Source organism: Austrofundulus limnaeus, unplaced genomic scaffold (assembly GCF_001266775.1).
Source record: "Austrofundulus limnaeus strain Quisiro unplaced genomic scaffold, Austrofundulus_limnaeus-1.0 Scaffold742, whole genome shotgun sequence".
NCBI lineage: Eukaryota > Metazoa > Chordata > Actinopteri > Cyprinodontiformes > Rivulidae > Austrofundulus > Austrofundulus limnaeus.
In genome coordinates, this window is record NW_013953144.1 from 4332 (window position 1) to 16912 (window position 12581).

Consider the following 12581-nt stretch of genomic DNA (forward strand, 5'->3'; position numbering starts at 1 on the left):
GTGTGTGTGTGTGTGTGTGTGTGTGTGTGTGTGTGTGTGTGTGTGTGTGTGTGTGGCTCCGTCATACCCTCGTGGTTAGTGTCTGTGTGTGTGTGGGTGAGAGGGAGAGGAATGAAGATGGAGCAGAAGGCAGAAAATACTGTAACACACTAGCTTGTATGTGGCTGTGAAAATGTGTGTGTGTGAAGATGCCAAGCTTTTACCAGAGTTGCAGAGAAATCCAGTGGGTTGATTTCTAAACTGAATGGGAGCAGATGTTGTCCAGCAGCCAGGGATAATGCCAGCCATTTATAAACAGGAACAGTTTCAGTCAGTCCACAAAAAGAGAATGACACTGCTATTTTCTTTGTTAGCTCAAAAAATAGGTCTTAATGACAGCCTGGGTTTAACCTACCAGCTGTTTTGTCATCGATTTTACACATTTGCATGTATTAAATCCTGTGATAGTGTGCATGTTACTGTATTCACTTATTTTATGTGTGAGAGTTTATTTGTACTTTTTAACCTCTGTGTGTTTTTTTATCGTCTCTGGTCTCTTTTACCTCCTCCTTCCTTTACCATTTTGCCTCCTGTCGCCTTTGCTTCTCAGGGAGTCCCCGCGCCCCAGCTTCAGCCCTGCACTTCCCTTCCTCCTCTATCATCCAGCAGTCCAGCCCGTACTTCACCCACCCCACCATACGCTACCATCACCAGGACCCACTAAAGGACTTTGTGCAGTTTGTGTGCACCGACGGCACAGGACAGCCCAGTGCGCAGGTAGGTGATTTGTGGCCTCCGCAGAGGAGGAAGGGCCGACCGTGGGGTGCTGTGTTCTGCAGACGTGTAGTTTGTGATCAGAACTGACACTAAAGAAGATCGATGTTGATTAGAAATCACCCTCTTTTCTGTGGAAACAATCGAAGATGCTGCGTAATGGAAAACAGAAACGTAAAGAGCAGAATGTGAAAAGACTGGCTGGATCATTTCAGATCTTATTACTTTTGCAGGAACAACAGGGTCAAGTGAGCCCAAACCTGAGCACTGAGCAATTTTTATTAAACGAAACCAGATCATCAGGGAAGGTTTTAGGGCAAATCCATCAACATGAGGAGRCAGGCAGCTGTGCTTTAATAGAAGATGGGGGGAAAAATTCAGCTGGAGAAAAGATTCAGAAAGGGAGCCAAACCACCTTTGACTCATTGCAGGTTCAATATGCTTCACAATGGTGTGTTTTACAGCTGAGCCAGAGGGGATGTAGMTTTTCAGACATGCAAATAGAGGTAGAAAAGGGTTTATGTGGACAAAACTGTCAACTGGCATTGAGACAGCTGTAGAGAAGCTAGGCTGCAAATAGGGGACAAGCCGGATGAGGGTTTATAGACGCATAAAGATTTGTACTGTTTGTAGAATTTGAAATTCATGGAATAAACCCAAAGAGGATGTTTAAGACTTCATGTGCACTCCAGGAACAATCCCACCTGCCATTTTCACTTCTGTCCTTTGACTTTCAACAACAGCTGTCTCTCACGAGGCACAAACACCTTCACAATCTGTTTGGCTGCATGTAAAGATTTGGTTGCTCAAGGCATGATGGGGGATTAGGTCGTGTAAATGGGGACAAAGCAATACATCACCGCGGAACCGAGAGTTTCCCACTRCGGCAAAATCTGAAACTGAGGAGTGTTTACTGTTCAGGTTAAGTGTTCATTTGAAAATGAGGAGGAAACTAAATGCCAAAGCTCGTGGCAGCACAGAGGGCGGTGTTTTTAGGCTTTGTGGCTGAGGTGCTTTGTGGTGCCAAAAGCCCAATTCAGTAAACAATTCATAAAGCTAGAAATCCATTTGATGGCATCAGCAACATGCCTATATTTATCTTGGCTGAAAGACAAAGTTCCAAATATCAAAATGGAGTATACAGCTGACTAAACTGGCCTTTGACAGACATGTCTGAGTGCTTTGACACACATTCACTAAGGAGCAGAGTAGTGCTGTAAACCTCTACTTTAAACCTTTGAGCAACTTTGAATCCACCTATCAAGCCCCTTTTTCCATTACCTATTATTATCCTTTGTTTTCATTGCTTAACGCTGAATAAAATGTCTTTTTTCAAATTGCAAACACACCTACACAACCCACTCACACTCATCTGAAGTCATATTTTGCACACTTTTAATTTTTCTTACATTTCACAAAACCCTCTACATGGACAACATTTTTTATTTTCCTTTTGTGTGATGAGCTTCATACTTTTCTTCTCGTTTAATTTTCTTTCTTCCTGCTTTTAAGCAAAGTAGTTTTTTGTTTGTTTTCTTTGAAAAAATGTGTCTCTCCATGTGTAAGTGTGAACGTTTGTCATAGTTTCCGATATTTGTCTGCCTGTGTGTGTATGGCTCCCCGTACACTGTATTCTCGGGGTGTGTCTTCCTCACCCTATCTGTATGGTCCRTCTGCAGCCTAATGGAGGTGGCCAGAGCAAAATGCCGGGCTCCTTCCTGCTGCCCCCGCCACCCCCGGTGGCACGCCCTGTGCCCCTCCCTATGCCCGACTCTAAAACCATCAGCACGCCCACTGACGGCGGACTCAGCTCACCCGCATCTCCGTGTAAGTCACCCTCCTACTCCCACTCCCCTCTACAAACCCATACTGATGCCCAGTCGCCCCAAAACCTTTACAAAGGCCAGTTCGAGCTCATATTGACTGCTAACTTGTTCTTYATAAATATCCTATTGATTAGCCCTGAAAAGATGTAACCATCATTGGAGTTCCACTGTTTCTGTGCAGTGCTGCCACCATTAATATATATTATTGGATTGTGCGTCAAGTGACCTGGGCGTGCTTCGCARGGGGGATTTTTATGCATTGARCTAACGCTAACCATTGAAATCAATGARCAGAACGTAGCAAATAWATYATTTACTGATATTAAACATGTAAAGTATGGACTTTATTAGATTGTTGACTAGTTAGACTGCATTTAAATTCAGAAATTATGACGTAGACTCCCYAATGACAGACACTAATGTAATGATTAAGCATCATAAACATCAATAGTCACGTTATCAGACAGGCCGGTTTATTCAGATATTTTCTACATCCAGTATTTATGTTTTTCAACATTTCCAAAGAAAAGGGAGGAAAAAATAAAATTCACAATTTCCTTAGCTTTATTTTGAACCACAGTTTGAAAAATYGAGCAAGAAATAAGGAAGTTATAAGAGTTTTTCATCAGGAAGACACCTCACAGTCCATTGACATCCATTCATTTTGTTGGGGCTCCTCAATGCATTACAGAGCTACAGTGTGTGCACGTTCATGTAGCTAGCAATGGGCTAGCCACGCCCAATCCAGTAATAAATATCAATGGCTGCCACACTCGGTCTGTCCTCTGTAAACTTTTCACTCACCCGATACAATGGCACAAGTCTGAAGCRACTTTTAATGCTGTCACTATGGAACTTCATAGATTTGCTGACTGTTTTCAGTAAGGTTGCAGTCTGCTCAGTCAAACTCAGCAGCCCCAGGAGCTCCACTCCTGTCCCCCTCGAAACCACGCCTTTGCCAAACCTCCTTCAAACTCCTCTGTGGCTCTTTTCAGACTATCACTGATCTGTTRAAGAGATGAAAGTCAGTCATTCATGCACATAAAAGATAAAAAAACGCTACGATAGAACGCAGGGGCACACAAGTTTAGAAAACGTTCCTATTTCTTATAAGTACAGCAACACAATCCACCTGCAGCTGCTGTGAGGGCCTRTCTGTTAAAGAGGCTGCAGCAGTCCAGACAACTTTTCAAAGTTTTAAATGAGTGTAGCTAATAAGATGCCCAACAGAGCGCTCACTCTGAAATATTACTGACGTGTTGAGGTCAGATTTATGGAAAGCAGTGCGTGTCTGAAAGGGGTTCACTCTCTCATCCTCTGAAGTTCAGCCTCCTTTTTTTCTCTCCATGTTTTTGCAAACCATCTCCTTGCTCCATCTTCTCTCTTTCTAAAAGTCCCTTTTTTCCTCTGTCTGGTGTTGGCTAGCAGCTCAAGAGCCAGTGTAGATTCTCTCCATCCTTWAGGATGTGTTGGATAGTTTGTGAAAGCAGAGCAGGGCTCATTTTCTCTGTAGATTCGATCCTTTGATCAAGGCAGACTTTGCATGTCTCTCTGACAGCAGCAACACAACCTACCCCCATTTCTCTCTCTCTTTATTTGGTTTATTCTTTTCTTTTATTTGATATATGTTCATATCCTCTTCTCTTTGTTTCCTTCTCCTTTAGTTCTCTCTTTTTTTTTTCCTTTTTTAAGGGAACAAAATTAGGGCAGTTGGCGTGGACTCCAAAAAAGACTTCATGCCCCACTTTACCCACGCAATCCCCTCGCCACTTTCACACATTTCTCACAACAATTAAAAATTGAGATMAAAAAAACAAGAAAATAAAGAATCGCAGCATTATACCAAAAAAATTGTATGTCTCTAAACATGAAATCTACTTTAATTAGTGTTGTACTGGGGGAGCAGGTGGAGAGTGATCGGAGAGCGGTGAAGCTTTGGTTGGTTCCACCCAGACAGGTTTCGCTACGAGAGTCGGGTCACGGGAGAGGCACAACAAGAGGGGGCAACTGGAAAAAGCAACCGGGGCTCCTTTTACTTCCAGCGTTTTCTCCTCTTCCCTTCCTTTCAGCTTTCCCTCCTCTCCTCTCTGTCTCAGATTAACATGTCACTCCTGTTTATTTATTTATATCAACATCTATATAAATAAATATGGGATTTTGTTTGTCTTCCTTTCTCATCCAGATGTTTCCACTGTATTTTTTTTTTTACTTTAATGTTGTCCGTGATTTTTAAGACATCTTAAAAAGTCATGGAACACACACACCCACCCACACACACACACAGATAGATGCATATGGTAGCCATGCATCAGTTTCCAGTCCTGTCACTGTCACCCCTACACATCCCCTCCCATCCCCTCGACCCACTCAGTTCAAGCAAAGCTAAGGTTCTGCTCAGCCGTCGTCACGTTGGAGTCCTGTGAGCACAACTGCCCTAAATTTGGTCCTGTGCCATCACTGAGTGGTGCCACTGTAGAAAAGGCTCCCCTTATCCTGTTAAGGGCTGGTAATGAACAGACTTCCACCACCCCTCACGACCACCTTGTTAAGTCCACGGTGAATCCTCTATGTTTTTTTATACTAAAAAAAAAAGCTTAGTTTGAAAATCGAGGCCGGGGGCTGCTGAGGAGTGACTGTGACTAACGGCGCAGCCACGTCTGACTGCAAAACCTTGTCCATGTTAGCACTGATTATTACAGACTGTGCGCTGAAGGGATGTTTCGACCAGTTTGAAGTTTGATGATCCGCATAAAGGTTGTGACGAATTAACATCTTACCTGTTGGAGATACCTCTTTGAACAACACAAGTTTGGAGAATTTCATTCTGTCCGGCTAGTCTGAGCCATCTTGTATTAAAGCAGTTTGTGCAAACATGTCATTGAGCTCGAGAGCACCATCAATTTTTCATCATGCAATTATTAACAGACTTCTATGCTTATTTGCACATAGCGTCAGCAGCAGTGTAACACTTTCATAGCAGCCTGGGTCACTTCAAATAGGGATTTCTGCCAAAATATCTATAATGAGAAGCTGATAGCAGTGTAAAAGATTATTTTATAGCCTTTGGGAGAAGGGTTGTGAAATGTTGAAGTTTAGAGTTATTTTGAGACGAGCAATATGCTTTGGAGGTAGGTTCTCTGAGGTTTAGGTTACTAGTCCTTAGCTCATCAGTTTGATCAAACTCTATCTCTCCAAACTGAGGTTGTTCAAAGAGCTATCACCAGCAGAATCCTTACTTCAAAAGGTCTAAACTATCTCCTAAATAAAATATTTAGTAGTAAGTTAAGAAAAAAAAGAAACCAACCCTCGAACAGTGTGAATCAGTCACCACTGTGTCCAATAAGGAATCAAAATTCCTCATTCTTTCCTACCCAATAAACCCATTTGACAGAAATAGTTTTAGCCTTTACATGTTAATACTTATTTATGACACTATAAAGAAAAAGGAGAGTGAGGGTAGCAAACTCTACTACAGGCTGGGTGTGTACAGTATGTGTGTGTGTGTGTAAAAGCATGTACACACTTGTATCTCTCTGTTTGTAGCATACTCCACGCCAGGCTCCACAGCTCCCAACCGGTTTGTCGGCATCGGAACACGGGACAACTTTCTGAATATCCCCCAGCAGACTCAGGTACCCTGCCAGCCTCCCTCATTCACTTTAACACCAACATGTCATCCTCTCCTCCCCCCACCTCCCATCCCTCCTCCTTTTCTGTTTTGTGTCTCTTCCTCCCTTCCCCTTTTTGCTCGTCACCCTCTGCAAGCCCAACTCTGCACATCGCTGTTTGTGGATGCAGCTTTCCAGGCGTCTGGGTTTGAATGAAGAAGCATGTTGTTCAGAGTGAAGGCTGTGATACAGAGGCAGTACTCAGACTGTGGCTCTGATTAACCCTTTACTGCACTGATCAGYGACCATCAGCTGGATGAAGCCTTTGTATCGACTTCTATAACTATCACTTGCATTGATTTGCTGAAATTTGGGATTTTGGTTTTGAACTTTATCCAATGTGTGCATTTTTATCAGCTGTGCAAGATTGATGAGCTTCACTGATGGTTTTCTTTATGCTGGAAAAGAGATTTAATCCCATTTTAAAATGATTTAAACTGTCTCAGCTGCCCTGAAGCAGAGTGCTGTCCATGTATCAAGGCCTTTGGTTTCAGTATTGGTTTACAGTGCATATACCACAGTAGGTTCCCCACAGTGAATGTAATCAGTGCCAGTTAGTCTCAGCTCCAGCCGTGCTGATTTATCTCCACGAGGCCCCACAGTGTGTATTAGTGCAGCTTGTGAGGCCGGCGCTGCACTACATTGTGGTTTCGGTGTGCTACGCCACGAGACTGCAGCGTCTTGGGCCTCCTCCATCACCAACACAACTTTTCTCATTAGGGGCTAACCGCACCTGCCTGCAGCCAACTCGGCTCCCCTGCCCTCCCCACACATGGAAACAATCTGCATTCCTCATCGGCACAGCTCTGCTAAGCTGCCCCCCTCCCCTCCAGTTCATCAGCAGCCCCACGTTCCCCCTCTTTTCCTCCTCCTGCTGCTCCCCGAGCTCTCCACCTGCACCGCTCTCCCACAGATGCAGCTCTGGCACTGCGGGGACATTTAAACACGGTCCAAATGTGTGTCAGCGTATATGCGCATACACTTCAACTTGGAGCCAAAACTCTTGCCCCCACGTTCTCCCGTCCTCCAAACAAAGGGGCTTTTACAGCAGCTTACACCTGCTCAGAATGCTTATTACGTGTGTCCTGCTGTTGGTTAACTAAATTAATTTTTTAAAAAAAAAAACTGCACTTTAGCAGCATCAGCTCTCTGTCAGCCGAGCCTAGTAGGTCAGCGACAGCCTGAGCCAGAGTGAGTCGCAGAAGTGTCTGCCTGTCCTGCTGTTCTCTGGCATATGGCGAGGTTCAGACCGCGGCCCTGCCAGCCCGCCTTACACCGGACTAGCCAACTAGCCAAGACAGAGGGAGAGAGCTTCCTCACTCGTGTCGGAGCAGAAAAGAAAAGCTGGTCTGAGGAGCTCTCTGGTGGTGAGGCCTCCGCTACTGCAGGGAGGCGAGTGGAGAACATAGGCGTGCATGAATAAAGAAAGCAAGAGAAACTCAGAAAACTGAAAAAAAGACCCAGAGTTAGTCGAAGCTCGCTGCACTCCACAGTTGCGTCCCCGCTGTCTGGTTGCCAGCAGCAACCAGACATGATGTCATAGGCAGTTGAACTTGGACTTGAAGGGAGGTAAGGGTGGTGGTGGTGGGGGGTGGGGTCCATGTCCACTGCCAAGGATTACACTGAGAAAGCCGGGGTGAGAGAAAGAAGGGGTGTAGGGGAAGGTGGACCCAGCTGAATGAGGTGATATTATCTACAAAAACTGAAAAAGGTAAATGCTGAGAAGTCGAGACAAAAAGTTTAGGGGTGGTGGTGGGGGGCGGGGAGTTAAAGTGCCGGGGCAAAACGCAGAGAGTTAGCTGTAAAGGTGTTTGTGAGTAGCTGCTCCTCTCGAAGCTAAAGCCCGTGGAATGTCAGCGGCAGCCAGAGCAGCTCAGACCGTGCCAAAGCCTGCACTCCTACCCTCTTATCAAACTGAGAAAACTGATCCCTGGAGTAGCTGCTCTGTGCGGCTTTACATTGTAGTCTGAGACCGCGTTGGCTCACAGAACACAGACATGACATGGAGGATCACATTACACACAAACMAGTAGCAAACGACAGAGCCGCTTCAGTCCTGTGCTGCCCAAAGGGAAGGCTGTAAAGAGTAACACAAACAGATTGTAAAAATTCAGCTTTTGTTTATTCAGAAAATTAAAATAACAGTTGATTTTTAAAGGCAAATAGTGAAGCTGAAGTTGTAACTTTTTCAACTCCTTTTTGACTCCAGCTGAGCTCAGCAACTACATTATGTAAAATAAGTAGCAAGGAGGCCCTCTAGTGGCTGATGAGGAATATTTCACATTTGTATTTCCTGATCAGTTTGCTTCTCGCTTAAAAAAAATCACAACACACTTTAATTCATGTGCCTGCCGATTTGAAATTAAACTATAAATCTGTAAGAAAAAATGAAACATTTAAAGGAATATAAGCTCTTTTTTACAACTCAAGAGGATACACTATGTTGTAAAAAGAAAAGATGCAAATATAAAGACTTTCAAATTAAAAGTAAACATATTTTTGTATAGCTGAAATATTTTTTGAGGGGTGGGTGGGGTGTGTTATMTTTGGTTAAAATATGCTGTATTATTGATGGTGTCTGAAATATAACCTGAAATGTAATTCTTTGATTAATGGCATGTTTAAACCCTGTGTGGATATGCAAGATGCTGTTATGTGTTCATAACTTTTCATACTCTGTCATGCTTTTCTGTATTATTCTTTGCACGCTGCAAGAAAATACTGAAATGAGTCTTCACTGATTTTGAACAAAAAAAATGTACTGATCTGCTTATAAAAACGCATTTTCTTGTTTTTCTTCACAGTCCTGGTTCCTCTGACAAGGCCTCTCTGAATCAACAACTCAATGTGTGTCATGAAAATTGGAAATTTGAAAAACAAACACGTCGCCGCTGATAAAGAACAAACTGCTGACACTAAAAGGTCCTTCTCGCCAAACACTATTGAACGTACTACTACAGAACCTGAAACCCACCCACCACAGCGCCCTCAGCAGGACTCCCACTCCAACTCGATTCGAATAGGAACGTTTGTCCCCCTTCGTGCAGGAGGCTTCRGTGAGATTGAGAGGACAGACTCGGAGCACAGGGAGGAGGAAGAGGAGGATGATGATGAACTGTCTCGCAAACACTTTGAAAATGTCAGAAAGAGAACACGATGTAGAATCCTGACAAATGACCAATTAAGCATTTGTTTTTTTTTCTTCCTTTTATATACACATATACATATATTTAAATATATATATATTTTTTTTCATTTTGTTGTCTCCACTATGAAACTCCATGCATTGGCCAGGAGATCCAAACAAACAAAAACAAGTCGTGGTTAAGGGTGGAGTCAGATGTGCAGGTTGAAAAGCTTGCACGCATTCATCAGTGTGTGTGTGTGTTTTTTTTTTCCTGCACATCTGTCCTCCAGGATCGCCTGACACCCCCCCTCCCCACTCATCCCACCCCACTTGGAGCTCAGCGCCGCTCAGGGTCAAAACCGGAACCCCAGCTGCGTGGTCGGCGCCGCTCCGTTCGCTCAGCCCCTCCAAGCCTCTTCCATTTCCAAATTGGCCAACGGTGGTGACACCATGCGATGGTGTGACACACGTGCACTAAGTGTCTGGTCTTTGTTTACCTGTAGAGGAATCAGGGAGGTCCTGCGGCTCGTGGGAGGAGCGGGAGCCGTGAGGCGAGCGCGAGACAGCGAACCCACGGCAGTCAGTCATAACACTAACTCTGCGTGTGCCCCTTCGTCCCCTCACCTATGCACTATGAATTTTGAAACTAGGGATGAAAAGCGTTGCACATCAGTGGTCAGACGGGCGAACGGAGAGGCGAGCTGAGGTCGGCTGCCTCTGCAGAGACGACGCTGTGGTTTCTTTCAGGTTATGGCCCTGAAATATGCAACAACAACACACACACACACACACAGTTTCAGACAACTCTAGAACAATCTCACACACAACCTTGAATAATGCACACACAGCATCAGCTTCAGATTGTTAGCTTTGATTTTTGTTTCTTGAGATTGCTTCTTTTTTTTTCCGACTTGGTTTTGGGTTTGCATTACCTGGATTGTTTTAAACTTCTCTTGCATGTCATAACATCATTTTTCTGTTGTTTACAGTGATTCATTAAGCTCGGCGCTCATAGTTCAGTTGCACAGTAGCAGCAGTTTCTCAAATCTCTCACAAATGGACAGCACAGTAACAACAGCTCGTCACACACATCCCTTGCATTGCTTCACGCTGTGTCCCGTAGTCAGATCATACGACGATCCAGAGGAGCGCACACACACACGCACACACACACACACACAGACACACACACACACACACACACACACACACACACACACACACACACACACAGACACACACACACACACACACACACATAAAAAGCACACTAATACAACCCATGCAGAATAAATAAGGGAAGCCTTTATATTCGGTTCTCCAATCCGCCTTTGTTAATGGTTTTTCATTCATTTAAGAGTTGTCTTTTTAATTTGAAATATATTTTGTGTAAATGTTCGCAGTAAAAATATATTTTTTTTCATCATGACACAATTCAATGAAAAAAAAACTGACCTCACAAAATAACTGGACTGCCTGGCTGTTGGTTCTGTTTTGCAGGGATAGTCAAATCGGGCTGARATTCCCCTCTCAGCCCCTCTTGGTGCATTTATTTTATGTACATCGAGAACAATATATGGAAGTGCCTCTGTATTCTACGACAGCATTCTAGCATCACTCAAAAGAAAAGGCTAAAAAATTGAGCAGGAAGTTTTGATTTCTGTCTTAGAGTTTCAAGATTAAAGTCAAAGTGGATAAAGTTAAAATAGTGTTTTGAAAGTGAGCGGAACAAACCGAACCGCTTTGTTCTCCCAAAACAAACCGTATTTAATATTTTTAATGTTATTTGATAAACTACAAACTAACAACACAACTTTTTCTTGAACCAGTTCGATAAACAGTTCATCATATCCAAAGCATCAAACTTCCTTTCAGTCCTTCACAATAAGAGTCTCGAACATATACTGAGTGTTGCCCTTCAAGATCACTTAACACAGGACTTACCAATAATGTTTACTTTAAAAAATGTTCTCAAATCATCCAAATTTTTTAAAAATTGCTTATTTATTACTGCTCTCTGGTAAAACTCACATTCCAGCCTAAATCCCTGGAAATTCTGAGAAGCTATTTACTGACAATTTATAACTCCAGACGTGAATTACAGTGTGTGTGCCAGAATAACATTTTTATTATTAAAACCTGCAAAGTCTCTGGGAAAAAAAAACATTTGGTTGTGATTGGTCTTCCTCTTTTAGTCTCAAATGAATGTTATTTTGATCATTCTGACTTTATTCTTGAAATAATTATTTGACGTTTACCTCAACGTTTTGACTTTAATGTTGACGTTTCGACTGAAATTTTCAGCCTGGTCATTTTTTTTTCACCTGAGTGACCCTTATATGTTGTCACTTCATGCAATTAGTCAGAAACTTCAGGTTTTGGTCCCGTGTAGAAGCTGAAGCTTCAGTGGGGGTGTTAGTGCTGGTGCACGTGACAACCATTGGCCCAGGACAGACCTGTATAGAGGACTGCAACCTTTTTTTTTGTAAAAACAGAGAAATATATATATTTATGATATATATGCTCCTTTTTAACTTGTACTACCCCAGCTTGTTGACAGTCCAGTTATTTTCTGAACTCTCACCCCCCCACACACACACCCACAGCCCGTTTCAGTAACATACTCCTTACTGTTACAAATCAGACGACACACGCCACCTGCAGCATTATAATACTTAGATGATCATGTCAAAAAATGAAACTAATCGACAGTAGGTTTGAAGCAAAGTGTTTGTCTTTTGATGGAAAGTATTATTATTGAAAACTATGTGTCGATTGAGCCACGTGCAATGCATTGGGTAGATCATTGTGTTTGTCTGTTAGAGATTTTTAAGAAAGCTAAGAGAAAAGTGAAAAAAAATTGTATTTGTTTCAAGTCCGTAAGCTCCGGGACTCTAAACTAGAGGGCCATGAAAAAAAAAAATCCTAGTCTTTGTAAGTTGGGGGTATTTGTTTTTACTTCCTTTTGTCTCTTTTTTTTAATGTTTAATGTGTAATCATTTGTTTATAAAAAAAAATGTGGGAGGGCTGAAGGAAAAAAATAATCTACACAGCGTCACAAAAAAAATCTATCATCAGATGAAAACTGGTGCTTTAACACTATAAAGTACATCCAGAACTATTATAAACAAATGAACAAAAAGTAACAGACCATTTAGGAAGCAGCATTATTCCTCTCTTTGTATTCTTCTCTTTGTATCTAACGGG

At 42.8% G+C, this 12581-nt stretch overlaps 1 protein-coding gene across 1 annotated transcript in view; it reads left to right on the forward strand.

Moving 5' to 3' along the window:
• LOC106532270 (nuclear factor 1 X-type) overlaps nucleotides 1-12297 on the forward strand; it is a gene marked incomplete at its 5' end in the record, with an annotated part of 15295 nt that extends 2998 nt beyond the window's left edge. Inside the window, 4 exon segments of the mRNA XM_014028292.1 lie at nucleotides 590-756; nucleotides 2433-2580; nucleotides 6123-6211; nucleotides 9052-12297. Coding sequence (XP_013883746.1) covers nucleotides 590-756; nucleotides 2433-2580; nucleotides 6123-6211; nucleotides 9052-9066 — 419 coding nt within the window.
• Nucleotides 12298-12581: the final 284 nt, after the last annotated feature.